We start from the raw sequence: 14,772 nt of genomic DNA on the forward strand, positions 1-14,772 counted from the left end.
TCTGTATTTGACCTTGGCTTTGTATTCTGACTTCGTTTTCGCTTTATCCTTATCTGTTCCGTTTGCCGGCTTGCTGTTTCCTGTGTACCAGACCCCGGCTAGTCCTAGTTTACGCTGTCTCTTTGTGCCCTTGACCTCGGATCGTTTCTGACTCTGTACTTCTCCTATATACGTCGAGTCCGGCCACTCTAAGGACCGGTAGACGTATCTTCCCTCTGTGTTGTCTTCTGTTTAGCTGGATCCTGCGTGTTAGGGTATAATCTCGTTACAATAGTTACATAGCTGAAAAGAGACTTGCGTCCATCAAGTTCAGCATTCCTCACATTTGTTTTTTGATGTTGATTCAAAAGAAGGCAAAAAAACACAGTTTGAAGCACAATTTTGCAACAAGCTAGGAAAAAAATCCCTTCTTGACCCCAGAATGGCAGTCAGATTTATCCTTGGATCAAGCAGTTATTACCCTACATTGAAATATTATATCCTTGAATATTCTGTTTTTGCAAGTATGCATCTAGTAGCTGTTTGAACATCTGTATGGACTCTGATAAAACCACTTCTTCAGGCAGAGAATTCCACATCCTGATTGTTCTTACAGTAAAAAAACCTGCCTTAGACAAAATCTTCTTTCTTCCAGTCTAAACGCATGGCCTTATGTCCTATGTAAAGTCCGGTTTGTGAATAGATTTCCACACAATGGTTTGTATTGGCCCCGAATATATTTGTATAATGTTATCATATCCCCTCTCAGGCGACGTTTTTCTAAACTAAATAGGTTTAAATTTGTTAACCTTTCTTCATAGCTGATATGTTCCATTCCTTTTATTAATTTTGTAGCCCGCCTCTGCACTTTGTCTAGTGCCATAATATCCTTCTTTAGAACAGGTGCCCAAAATTGCACAGCATATTCAATATGTGGTCTTACCAGTGATTTATAAAGAGGCAAAATGATATTCTCGTCCCGAGAATGAATGCCCTTTTTCATGCATGACAATACCTTACTGGCCTTGGCCGCTGCTGATTGACATTGCACATTGTTGCATAGTTTGTTGTCTATAACAATTCCCAAGTCCTTTTCGTGTGTTGTTATCCCTAATTCGCTTCCATTAAGGGTATACGTTGACAACATTGTGTTGGAAGCAGGCAGGACTCTTTAGCGTGATGGAGTTTTGTTTGCACTTACATAACCTCACTTGACCCACACTGCTGTTATAATGCTGGCTATTTGGAAAGAATAGGATGTTCTGTAGGGAGAGGTGTTGTAGTGATGGGATAGTGATGTATCACCAATCAGTTCCTCTACAGCCTGCAGGTATTAAAGCACTGAACAGCAAAGTCCTCTCCAAGCCCATCTTCACATCACCTATACTGGCCACTAGCGACTAACATATCTATGTTTTTCCATGACTGCATGTTACGTTTCCTATAAATATATGACAATCCAGTTTATTTTGGGGAGATTCACAAGAGTGCAAACAAACTGAAAAGTGGGGTTATTAAAGTAGCATTAGAAAGAGAAATGTTAACTCCACATTGTGTGTTCTTAACTTGAGTTCAATGAACAATAAACTGAGGACACCCAATGAAGAGCCTACGATTGGTCATTTCAGACCAAAAGGCGAGGGGTTGCAAAGGCTGCAGAGAAGAGATCTGCAGCATTTGCAAGCTGTTATTAGATATATCCCCAATGAAAAAATGCAATATCATAAAAACATTATATCATTTCTGACATATACTTTATAGTCTATATAATTCTTTAACTACATTTAAGCATTTTTACCTAATAAATAACAACGAAAGACAACTGACAAGAAACACATTTAGTAATCTGAACATTTATTATTTTGTAATAAAAATAACAAAACCAGAACCAGAGACATTATTAAAATCCCGAGTAAATATTACAAGTTTACAGAAAATAGATGCAGTAAAAAAAGGCTACATTTTGATTATGCACAATAAAAAGACACATGTATTGTTTTTTTTTATTTGTCTAGAACATATACATAGCTTTACACCTATGCCAAAAATATATATTTTTTATACATTCTGTCAATATAAATATAAATCTTTAGCTCTGTTTGTAATGTAGCAGTCACTAAAACCCATGTGTTTTATTAACTTATATACTAGCCAATTACCGTATTTTTCGCTCCATAAGACGCACTTTTATTCCCCTCAAAAGTGAGGGGAAATGTCTGTGCGTCTTATGGAGCGAATATGAAGCTTTACTTACCTGTCTTGCAGCGTTGGCCGGCAGCACAGGGCGCACCGCGGTAGTGGAACTTGAATTTCATGTTCCGGTTTCCGGCGGGACTGAAAGGAAGTGTGCACAAGCTGAGTGCGCACTTCCTTTCAGTCCCGCCGGAAACCGGAACATGAAATTCAAGTTCCACTACCGCGGTGCGCCCTGTGCTGCCGGCCAACGCTGCAAGACAGGTAAGTAATTATGGGACAAGGGGAGGGGGACAGTATGGGAGAGAAGAATATGGGGAGGGGGTGGATGAAGTCTATGGGGAGGGGGATGAAGTCTATGGGGAGGGGGGAGATGAAGTCTATGGGGAGGGGGGGAGATGAAGTCTATGGGGAGGGGGGGAGATGAAGTCTATGGGGAGGGGGGGAGATGAAGTCTATGGGGAGGGGGGGAGATGAAGTCTATGGGGAGGGGGGGAGATGAAGTCTATGGGGAGGGGGGAGATGAAGTCTATGGGGAGGGGGGGAGATGAAGTCTATGGAGAGGGGGGAGATGAAGTCTATGGGGAGGGGGGAGATGAAGTCTATGGGGAGGGGGGGAGATGAAGTCTATGGGGAGGGGGGAGATGAAGTCTATGGGGAGGGGGGAGATGAAGTCTATGGGGAGGGGGGAGGTGAAGTCTATGGGGAGGGGGGGAGATGAAGTCTATGGGGAGGGGGGGAGATGAAGTCTATGGGGAGGGGGTGGATGAAGTCTATGGGGAGGGGGTGGATGAAGTCTATGGGGAGGGGGTGGGTGAAGACTATGGGGAGGGGGTGAGTGAAGACTATGGGAGAGAGGAGAAGACTATGGGAGGGGGGACACTATGGGACAGGGGAGAAAAAAAATATTCTGTACAAACTGTCCCATAGTAAGAAACACTATGGGACAGTTTGTTCAGAATATTTTTTTTCTGGGTTTCTTCCTCTAAAAACTAGGTGCGTCTTATGGTGAGGTGCGTCTTATGGAGCGAAAAATACGGTAATTAAGACTAAAAGTGGAAAACAAAGACAAAAAGACAAACAAACATGAGAACAGTTACATCATTATTTTAGAGGCATAAATAACTGTCTTGTAGGCTTAAGATAGTGTTGAGTGATTGAAATCAATCAGGGAGAAATTATTCGGTTTTGAAAACATCTTTTAGAGTGTTGAAAACATCTTTCAGAGTGTACTGTTATGAAGACGCCAGTGTTTGGTATGCCCTTGCATAATAAAACCTTTTAATCATGTATGAACTGGCAATTCATCTTCATAATCTATTTGTGTTGCCATCACTTTTAAAAAAAAAAAAAAAAAAAAAAAGCTTATTGCTAAATTATTTGTACTAGTCAGTTTGGGAACCTAGAGTGTAAATGTACCAATTCTAAAAAAAAAATCATTACCTACCTAAAAAAAAAAAACTTTGGATTTTTTTTTTTTTATGCACATTTTTTATACCACTCTTTTTTGTTCATTGTTTTTTTTCTTTGTTATCTGCCTTACATCTGAACCTGTTATGGCACAGCCAGGCATATCATGCAGATCACTGGTATCCCATAATGCTGTGCACGAGTTGCACAAATCTACGCGTAGGTGCTCAGTATCAGTGAAGATCATCAGTGTGCAAACTATCATGGGACGAAGATGTAAGCAAATCTGTCCGAGTTTTAATTAATTTTCATTCCATTTTTTTTGTAGACTGTTATTCATCCTCTTGAATAACCACTGCTTGCATTTTCAAGTGTATTAGGGGAACATTGTGTGGAGTGAAACATCCAATTAAAACTATTACATCATGATAAAGAGGTATTTGTAGCAGCTTTAAAACATCTAAGCTTAATTGCAGAAATATTTATTATCCAACTTTTCAGACCTCAATAATTCAATATTGGGACTACATAGAAAATATTCCAAGGAGCCTTAACATTGGTTAACACAGTCTCTCAATGTCTGTGAATTTCTTCAATACATGCTCCTGCTAGCTTATAGTAACTAATATTAAATGTGCTAAATGTTTTAAGCATGAAATCCCAAAACTGTCACATTCATCTTCATATATCCTGTTTTTTCGTTCTTTTTTTGTTCGGGACTTAGCAGAAACTGTCATAGGGAAAGTAATACAATGATTTAAAAGCAAACAGTACTATGTATTAATGTGGGTCAATTCTAACATCTCAACAGATATTTTGCCCAAATACAAAAATAGCACTTAATTCGTCTACAGACACTAATCATTCGGGAATCCTTCGTGTTGCTCTGGGATTTAGTAACGGGCAGTCTTTTTTTTTTTTATCCTAGATTCTCGTTAGGAAGCCCAGCTTGAGGCTGCTGGGAACTTGGATCACTTCCAATGCATGAGGAGATGGACTGAATGGAAAAGTCACTTGAAAGAGATACTTGCTATCCGCCATTAACTGTGAATTGTCTTCTCTGTTGTTGAGCATGGACTGAAATACATTAAGAAAAATGTAATTTGTACAGCATTTCAGTTACGTGGAAAAGCTTGCAGTATGTGTGTGTGTCTAAGGTGTTTAAAAAAAATAAAAATAAATAAAAAAAACACCTTGGACACACCTTGGTAATCTATAAATCCTGGATTGTTAGGTGTGCCTTGAGGAGAGGGTTATGGAGCACTGCTATAGAGAATTTAAATCGAAATTAAAAAAATTCAGACTAAAATAAACAAGCTGTTAGTGTTAGAGTTTTTTCAAATCAACCATAGGTAACTATATATTGTCTAAATTTACTACAATGTGGAGTATAGTGAATTAACCCCAATTTGTCATTAAACGCACAGCTTAGGAACCATAGCCACTTCAGCTAAGTGACGTAGTTATGGTGCAGGAAACTTGATCCCGCAAGCTTTTGTTTGACAAACTGACATAATAAGGCTTTAAAGCTGGACTGGATTTTAGCTCCTCTTTAAAGCCTGTCAATCAAAGTTATAGGTACAAGCTCTCAGTACACACATCATACCGAGTAAAGGGGCTTGCACACTCTGCTCCCCCGGAGACAGCACTCATAATTACAAATATTGCCTCTATCTCTCTGATGCCTGGTGATGGGTGCAAATGGCCACGAGCAACACCAACCATCACAGACACAGGGGAGCTGCAATTGCAAGTCCCATTCAGCAAGTAAGAGGTTATGGTGCCTACAGCATCACTTTGCTCCCCTGAAGAACAATGTTGTCAGAGGACTATCAAACTAAAAATCGAAGGGGTTATTATATGTTGGTATACTTGTTGAATCATCTTCAGCTGTTGTAGAAAACCGTAAAGTGGTAAACTCATTTTCATGCTGTAACGCATCAACTATTTCACTAACGTTTGCCACACCTGCATTTTACGTGATACAACTAAAACATAAGCTACAGTTCATTCAATTTTTTACACACAAAAAAAACTAGCTACATTGCATGTACAATATATTATGTTCATTTGCACATATGTTAATGTTCTTTTTCTGTTTTACGTAAATGTGAAGATCTTTTATTTAATAAAGATTGTCAAAAAAAAAACATACATGAAGTAAGAGTTACAAGTACAAATCATACACTGTAAATCGTTTACAACAAACTTTATGCTTGTGAGATGAAGTTCTAAATACAGAGAATGCACGAAGTTGTGTTTATTAATAATAACAATTACCTGAACCTTGCGCACAAAGGATGGGGTCACCCGCTTTTCAAAATCATCAATTGGAGTGTAGGAGTTGAGGATCTTTACAATCTGAACGTAAGCGACACACAAAACAGAAAGCAAAAGGTTACAATGCGGTAAAATGGGTCTTCTCAACATTTATTAAAGGAACAATCCAAGCACCATAATCTAAACTGTAGTGGTTATGGTGCTTGGAGTGTCCCTTTAAAAAGGACAAAATAAAAAAATCACTATATGTTTTTTTTTCTTTTTTATTAGCCAATATTTTGAAACATTAAAGGGACACTATAGTCACCAGAACAACTACAGCTTAATGTAGTTGTTCTGGTGAGTATAATAGCTAACTTCAGGCATTTTCTTGTAAACACTGCCTTTTCAGAGAAAAGGCAGTGTTTACATTGCCCCTAGGGACACCTCCAAGTGGCCACTGCTTAGATGGCCACTGGAGGGGCTTCCTGGCTCAGGGCTGCACAGTAAGCAGCCCTGCCGTTCAGCGTCCCCACGCTCTGCATGGAGACCCTGAATTTTCCTCATAGAGATGCATTGATTCAATGCATCTCTATGAGGAGGTCCTGATTGGCCAAAACGTCATTTTGCCCTGCCCCCGTGCCGATTTTAGCCAATCCAATGCTTTCCCTATGGGAAAGCTAAATATTGGCCATTTTGATGTTACAAAGGGGGCGGAGCCAGCACCGGCGGACCCGCGCGGTGCTGAAAAAAAAGGTGAGTTTTATACTTTTATAGGTAGTCAAGGGGGGTTAAGCCACCTAAATGGTGGGTTTAGCACTATAGGGTCAGGAATACAGGTTTGTGTTCCTGACCCTATAGTGATCCTTTAAAATTGACCCATCAACCACATATTCAGCAAGTCCCCTCTGCATTAGTGATACACCATTTCAGCCATGGTGGGGCTCACAGTGACATGTGGCTGATATTTGTAAATGAACCAGAACACAGTGCAAGATAATACACAGAACAGACTCAGGGTTCTATTCCTGTCACTCACTACTTGGCACTGGCACAAGTCTAATGCCATCGATTGACTGACGGATGGGGGAGGTTGTAAAACATTTTAAAGAGCTTTAAATTAAAATGAACTGAACTTGTGTACCATGACAGGTATATTTTAATCTTCATAGGATAGTATGATATATTTCCTAACAGTTTATCTTAAATTCTGTAAATGTACCTTGAAAATTATTAATATGGTTACCTGTATGGGTGAAAGTGCAGTACAGCGTTCACATATCTCCTTAGCGTCTTCATCTTTTATTTTTTTAACCTGCAGTAGCCATGCAACCTGAGAAAGGGGTTCTAGGGTTTCTTTGGCTGTACTTCCCTGTAGATTCTTGCCTTGCAGCCATTCTTCCAAGTAGCTTATATTGCATCTAAACATAATGTGCAGATATGATTTATAGAAAACGCTATTCATAAATATCACTGTAACACAGATCATAGTAATATATCATGTAAATACAAGTCTTAAATTAATCATTAGATCATAAACTGCTGTCTATGGGTTGCATGAACATTTTTTTTTAAATAGCGTAGTTTATTAATACATCCCTATTCACCTGCTACAGAGCAAATTCATTTGGCTGACTTTGTATAATTACCATCGTGTCATTTATTTGTGCCCCTGCCATGACTTCCTATTGAGTTGCTAATTTTGATTAATTACACATTTTTGATGTTTTATCATTGTCTCGGCACTCTTTCTAGCCTGAATTAATGCCACTACTTGCAATAACCCTACCGATTGACAAGATCAAAAATGCAATTTAAAAAAGTTTGCGTATGTGAATGATTTATATTCCTAATAGCGGTTAGCATCAGGTCTTCATTTATGGGCAAGCAAGATCAAAGAAGAACTAACAGCACACAATATGTACATTAAAGAGCAGGCAGAACTCAACTTCCAGACAATGACATGCCAGTTAGGAAAATAAGTACCCATAGAACACACGTGCTATATAACATATGGAACATTCTATTTTGCTTGCATGTCATGTTGAGCAAAATAAAACACAAGGATGCGTCACTTGATCTCTTGATTGCTGGAAACTGTTATACATTGTGAGGGTTTCCGATTGTGTGGACAAACATTTCTTGGTAAATGACAGATGATGGCTTTATATGTTCATGCAACGGGTCACTGTAAGAACTATGTCCACTCTGTGGTTCAAACACTATTACCTGCTGGAAAATATTTAACATTTAAAGCTGAAACAAGCACGTTTTCCAGGTTTTTTTTTCACTAGTGGACATTTGTTTTATAATTCTAGCAGGCAAAGTGTGCATCTACTAGATAACTGCGTTTTCAGCCAATAATGATTCTGCATAGGTTAAAACCTAAAAAAAAGAAGCAATTTAACATATCTGAAAAGCTGTCTGCTAAACTTTTCCAATAAAATAAATAAATAAATGATGTCTTATATTTGGAAATAACAAAAAAAAAACGAGAGCCCAGAGGTTCCTGAATAACAGAGTATGGCCAAGCAAATCTCTCCAACCAATATTTGCTCCTGTAAAGGGATTTAAACATTTTTTAGTTGCACATAGTTAAGGTGAATCCTTTTTTTTTTGTCTCTATACTGAAATAATGAAATGAACACCAAAGTTAGCAGCAGGTTTTGAATTTTCATCAGTCCTACAAGTTGTACAGCCGCGACCCCTGCATGTACGCCACTGTTAATGTGTTAGAAGGTGTTTAACGCACCCCTATTTGGTTATGAGTAGTTTAATAAAAATTTACACCATAAATAGCCATACCTTATCTGCATTCCTTTTCTACAGGAACACATGTCTTTACGTAGGAAAAGGCTGTTGAGTGTGACGCTGGATATCAAGAAGAATAGCTGCTTGACTGCTTGTTTCAGCAGTTCAGTGTCCATGCCATGCTGGCACATCGTGGTATAGAAATAACTGAGCTGTTGGAGAATTGAAGTCATTGTATATGCATCTGTGTCGTCTATACTGGAGGAACGTTTTCGGAAGCCTGTAGGTTTGGCAACAGATATTCCATGGAGGCTCTCGTATTCCAGCATGCCAGGTACTGAAAGAGAATGTGTTATATCAACTGTTACAAAACTAATGTCACACAAAATGCAACAATATAGTATAGATTTCAGCTTGACAATGACAATACACTCTAACCTTTTCACCACATACTGGCTGCTCCCTCTCTATCACCACATACTGGCTGCTCCCTCTCTATCTTACTTAAAGGACCACCATAGGCACCCAGAGCACTTCAGCTCAAAGAATAGGTCTGGGTGCCAGGTCCCTCTAGTTTTAACCCTACAGCTGAAAACATAGCAGTTTCAGAGAAACTGCTATGTTTCACCGAGGGCTAATCCAGCCTCTAGTGGCTGTCTCACTGACAACCACTAGAGGCCGCTTCCGCGATTCTCACTGTGAAAATCACACTAAGACAACGCTGACGTCCATAGAAAAGCATTGAGTAATGTTTTTCTATAGGCAGTTTGAATGCACATTCGGAGCTGACGTTGGCAGGGGGAGGAGCGGTCACCAGCGCTGAGGGAGCACGGCGCTAGATTAAGGTAAGCGGCTGAAGGGGTTTTAACTCCTTCAGCCCAGCAGGAGGGGGGCCCTGAGGAAGGGGGGGGGGGGCTAATAACCCTATAGTGTAGTGGTGTAGTGCCAGGAAAACAAGTTTGTTTTCCTGGCAATATAGTGCTCCTTTAAAAATAATTTTACAAAAAAAAAAACACACTTTTTTTTTTTAAGGTATTATGTACTACAAAAAATATGTAGGCCAAATATGGCAGTGGGGTTCTACTGCAGTGTATCTACATGTATTGTACCCCCATTGTATTGTCCATATAGCTACTGTTCTTAACCCACCTCTGCTATGATTAATCATTTTAGGTTATGCATGTCTCTTACAAAAGTTTATCCAAATCTGTTTGCCATCTTACCACAAGTGACCTGAAAATAACACTGTGTGACAAACATGCTTAAAGTTATGTAAAGAGACTTTGGAAAATCAAAAATCTATATTTTATAATGTCTTACTTTCTATAGAAGTGATGGCAGCCCTAAGAATCTTACATTTTCCAAATAGTTTACTGTATAAAACAATTATGTAATTCACATATGTTAAACACACTCCCTTCAGAGGAATGCAAAACCTATTTGTTTTATACAATTAAGGTATTTGCTGCAAATTTTTGACATTTTTCTCCCCATTTGTATTTTTTTCTTGAACATGTGTAAAGAAAAGAGCCTTTTAAATTCCCTTTACTTTTAAGTCCACTTCCTGAATAGATTGTTTAACATCATTCTTTACATTTTTGTTATACATTTGTATTTTTTTTTCAAACTCCATTATATTTCCTTGTGATCTATGAGATCAGTTTCCTATAGATTGTAATAGATTTCAGTATGTACCTTTCTGATAACGGGCCTTTATAATTGTTTTAATTACAATATATATAATTGTTTTGGCAAAACATTTCAATTTAGTTTTAGTCATAGTCTTTTGACAAAAAAAACATTCTAGTTTTAGTCGTATTTTAGTCATCTGAATTGTTTTAATTTTAGTCTAGTTTTAGTCGACTAAATCTCCAGGAGATTTTAGCCAACACAACTAAAATCTAATGGGTTTAGTTAAAGCCTCTATCTGTCTCTTCTGTCCCTTCCGCAGCCCCTTTATGTCTCTTTGTGTGTCCTCCAGCCCCTCTGGGTGTCTCTCTCCCAAGCCCAGGTCTGTCCGTTTTGCCCCTTCCCTAGCCCTTCTGTGTCTCTTTGTGTCCCCACAGCCTCTCTGTGTGTCTCTCTCAATTGCCTCATTTGTCTCTTTCTTCCCCAGCCTCTCTATGTTGCTTTGTGTCCCCCCCAGCCCCTCCATGCATCTCATCTCCCCCATGTGTCTCATTCCCTCAGCCGCTCATATGTCTCAATTCCTCCCCCAGCCCCTCCACGTGTCTTATTCCGCCAAATCCCCTCCATGTGCTCATCCCCCTAGTCCCTCCATATGTCTCATTCTCCAAGCCCCCTCATGTGTCTCATTCTTCCAGCTCCCACATGTATCTCATAACCTCAGCCGCCCCCACATGTCTCATTTCCTCTCCTCCCTCCCTCATGAGTCTTACCCACCAGTGTTAATTTTGGCGGCAAATTTCAATTAAGTTTTAGTCATAGTCTTTTGACTCAAATTACATGTTAGTTTTAGTTGTATTTTAGTCATCTGAATTGTTTTAATTTTAGTCTCATTTTAGTCGACTAACTCTTAAAAATTTTAGTAAACTAAAATTGTTAGTCAACAAAATAGAAAACTGTTCTCATAGAACACAGAAGAAGGAAACATAGCAGGAAAAATAATGCAGTTTCAGGAAGTGAATATAAAAATGTATAGTTTGATTTACAAGTGTGCAAGGGCAACAAACAAGAGATGGGGAGGATTTTTTTAAATTATTTTAAATGCAACATGTGCCGGAGACTTATAAAACAGTCGTAACAATCCTACAAAGGGAGTGGGTGTTTGAAATATGTGGATTACATAATTGATCACTTAAGTAAATAGCCCTGACTGTATATTGCCCAAAAAATGTGTAAGAATTGCATGTCTGAAATTCAATAATAGCCTGAGCTTAGACTGAAGAAAAAACAATAAGCCAAAAAATTTAGTTCCAGTTGAAATATAAATGTAATTGTTAGAGCAAATACAGAATTGCTTGGTGCACTGCATGTTGTTAAGACAACATGACCCCCAACATCCTTGTCCATCCAGGATAGCTTTGTGTAAAACGTCTTACCGATCATTGGTTGAATATTGTTCTCCATAACAGTGATAAACTGATGGTATATTCGAATGGCCAAGTCACTGATAATTTGTCTGTATTCAGACAGATCGAAATTCTTTAGACAGTTTTTATTTTGAAGTGGCACGTTATACTTTGAAAACTCCTAGAAGTGACAGACATGGTAAAATAATTAGTAGTCTGCCGACAAATGTGTTTTTTTAACATTATAATGAATGAATACATGTGATAATTTGTAGAATTAGAACTTAACCATAGATTAAAAAATAAAGGAGAAAAAGAAAACCATTTTGTATATGCCAATAACTCCCCTGTGGTAGAGACAGGTGTTTTGCTAACTGACATACTAAGCCTATTCGTTTGTGGTTGAAAAACACATGTGCGCTGTTCCAGAGAGTGAACGATTTCTCAGGACACAAAGCATTTGAATTCAAAAAAGTTTGATAAAAGCAAATAGGAAAGACATACCTCTTCTCCACTGTATTGTTTTAGACAGTTGAGAAAATGGTGGACATTGGAGAGCCAGAATGACAACATTTCAAAATCCTCTGCATGTTCCTAAATATTAGAATGAAAAAAAAAAGATTTTACAAACTGTGTACATACACTTACTTATGAACCCATTTCGAAGAATTCATAACTAGCAGTCAAATGGAATCAACCTTGAAAGTTTTTTATGTAAAACTAAATCTAAGACTAAACACAATGTATAGCTTGGAGGAAAGACGAGACATGGGGGATATGATAGAAACATTTAAATACATAAAGGGAATCAACACAGTAAAGGAGGAGACTATATTTAAAAGAAGAAAAACTACCACAACAAGAGGACAGTCTTAAATTAGAGGGACAAAGGTTTAAAAATATTATCAGGAAGTATTACTTTACTGAGAGGGTAGTGGATGCATGGAATAGCCTTCCAGCTGAAGTGGTAGAGGTTAACACAGTAAACCTAACTATAAGATAAGGCCAGGGACTAATGAAAGTATTTAGAAATTTGGGCAGACTAGATGGGCCGAATGGTTCTTATCTGCCGTCACATTCTATGTTTCTATTTTTAGTACACTAAGAAAGCTGACCAAAGTTACAGGGGCACTCTACAGACCATAGCCATTACAGCTCATTGTAGTGGTTAAGGAGAACAGCATTGTACAGTTTGGATCCCCCCAGTTTGGATGTCAATGATAGTCTGAGAATACTAGTGGGAGGAAAGTCTAGCATGCTAAGCCTATCATAATCTCATATTTAGGTAGGCATGACCCAAACCACAGCAGAGGTGCCAGGGTTTTTGTCAAGCCACTCAAAAAGGGTTTAACATAAACAGGGGGAACAGCACCACAGATCCTTTGTTCCATAAATACCTCTTTGTGCAGTAGATATCATGGCAGTTAGAGGATATATATTTATATATCTTCAATTAAGAAAGACACATGGGCTTAGTAAGCTACGCATCATGGATAATGTAGTGGAGAGAAATTTGTGTTGGTATTACAGGTCTAAGTAATCTTAACCTGTATCTCACCTTAATAACTTCTTTAATGCCATTGATGGATGCATTCATAAGGGACTTGATCCTGTCAGCGTCATTGATGTAATCCGTGTATCTTACACACATGAACATGATGTGAGCCGGGAGGCCGGGAATCATATTTACTACCACACCACGTGGCTTGAGATCTGGTTAAACAGGGGAAGAAAGACCCGACACACATCAAATACACTCCCAACGTTTATGATATCTTCTTTGTACAGAACATTGTAAACTTCTGTATTTTTATTTATAACTCTTATAATTCTCTACAGCAAATTCGCACTTCCTTAACTATACAAATTTCCACTGGGTTCTAAGAAATTTGGCAAAATAGACCTGTAGTGGTGGGTTTATAGTTCTCTTTGATACCAAAAGAATCATATGAAAAGTGCAGAATATTCGGCTGTAAATCAGTTTTCCCAATCCTCCCTCCACCACTGTTACAAAACAAAAATACAGTGTTATCATGCCGGTCTGTGCTGCCTCATACTTCTATGGCCTTAGAGGAAATCCAACCAGGGGCCCAGATCCCTTTTACCCCAACTACAAAATGGACGTTTTCTATCTTTCATTCTGAGTTTGTGCCACATATGATGTATACAACATCAAACTATGTTTTGGGTTTATTTTCCAGTTTTTTTTGCTGATGGCTTTTTTCTGCCAACGTATTTCTAAAACAACTCTGTTCAAAAGAAAGACATATTTTATAACACTGATAGGAGCCAGTTGGTATGGAGGCGCGGGCCTCCAGGCAGAGGGTAGGTAGCCTCCTCCCACCCTAGGAACCGATGAGCGTGGAGGCGAGGACCTCCGGGCAGAGGGCAGGTAGCCTCTGCCCACCTTTGTTGCCTAAACTGGGCCCTGGCAGCTGTGCAGGACCCACGGAGCAAGTAGGAGCAGAGGCGCAGGCCTCTGAGCCAGGTGCAGCCGGTACCGCTCCCCAGCAGCTGAGTGAGATCCAGGGGGGGATGGAGTTCCCCCCCTGGATCTGTGCTGCCTCATACTTCTATGGCCTTAGAGGAAATCCAACCAGGGGCCCAGATCCCTTTTACCCCAACTACAAAATGGACGTTTTCTATCTTTCATTCTGAGTTTGTGCCACATATGATGTATACAACATCAAACTATGTTTTGGGTTTATTTTCCAGTTTTTTTTGCTGATGGCTTTTTTCTGCCAACGTATTTCTAAAACAACTCTGTTCAAAAGAAAGACATATTTTATAACACTGATAGGAGCCAGTTGGTATGGAGGCGCGGGCCTCCAGGCAGAGGGTAGGTAGCCTCCTCCCACCCTAGGAACCGATGAGCGTGGAGGCGAGGACCTCCGGGCAGAGGGCAGGTAGCCTCTGCCCACCTTTGTTGCCTAAACTGGGCCCTGGCAGCTGTGCAGGACCCACGGAGCAAGTAGGAGCAGAGGCGCAGGCCTCTGAGCCAGGTGCAGCCGGTACCGCTCCCCAGCAGCTGAGTGAGATCCAGGGGGGGATGGAGGATGGCTCGCCCCTTCCCCAGTATCCCGAACAGCGCCGGGGGGAGCACAGTTGGCTCTCCTCCCCAGAATACAGCTAAGTCCCCAGGGAGACT

At 39.6% G+C, this 14,772-nt stretch overlaps 1 protein-coding gene across 2 annotated transcripts in view; it reads right to left on the minus strand.

Moving 5' to 3' along the window:
- Nucleotides 1-3,811: 3,811 nt before the first annotated feature.
- The window catches only part of MYO5C (myosin VC), a 120,527-nt gene continuing 109,566 nt past the window's right edge, over nucleotides 3,812-14,772 (minus strand). For both annotated transcript variants that reach the window (XM_063449057.1, XM_063449056.1), the window contains exons 35-41: nucleotides 13,183-13,337; nucleotides 12,129-12,218; nucleotides 11,655-11,805; nucleotides 8,647-8,929; nucleotides 7,088-7,262; nucleotides 5,863-5,943; nucleotides 3,812-4,659 (exon numbers count right to left, since the gene is read on the minus strand). In XM_063449057.1, coding sequence (XP_063305127.1) covers nucleotides 4,507-4,659; nucleotides 5,863-5,943; nucleotides 7,088-7,262; nucleotides 8,647-8,929; nucleotides 11,655-11,805; nucleotides 12,129-12,218; nucleotides 13,183-13,337 — 1,088 coding nt within the window. In that variant the 3' untranslated portion in view covers nucleotides 3,812-4,506. The remainder of the gene's footprint in view (nucleotides 4,660-5,862; nucleotides 5,944-7,087; nucleotides 7,263-8,646; nucleotides 8,930-11,654; nucleotides 11,806-12,128; nucleotides 12,219-13,182; nucleotides 13,338-14,772) is intronic.

Source organism: Pelobates fuscus, chromosome 3 (assembly GCF_036172605.1).
Source record: "Pelobates fuscus isolate aPelFus1 chromosome 3, aPelFus1.pri, whole genome shotgun sequence".
NCBI classification, from domain to species: domain Eukaryota; kingdom Metazoa; phylum Chordata; class Amphibia; order Anura; family Pelobatidae; genus Pelobates; species Pelobates fuscus.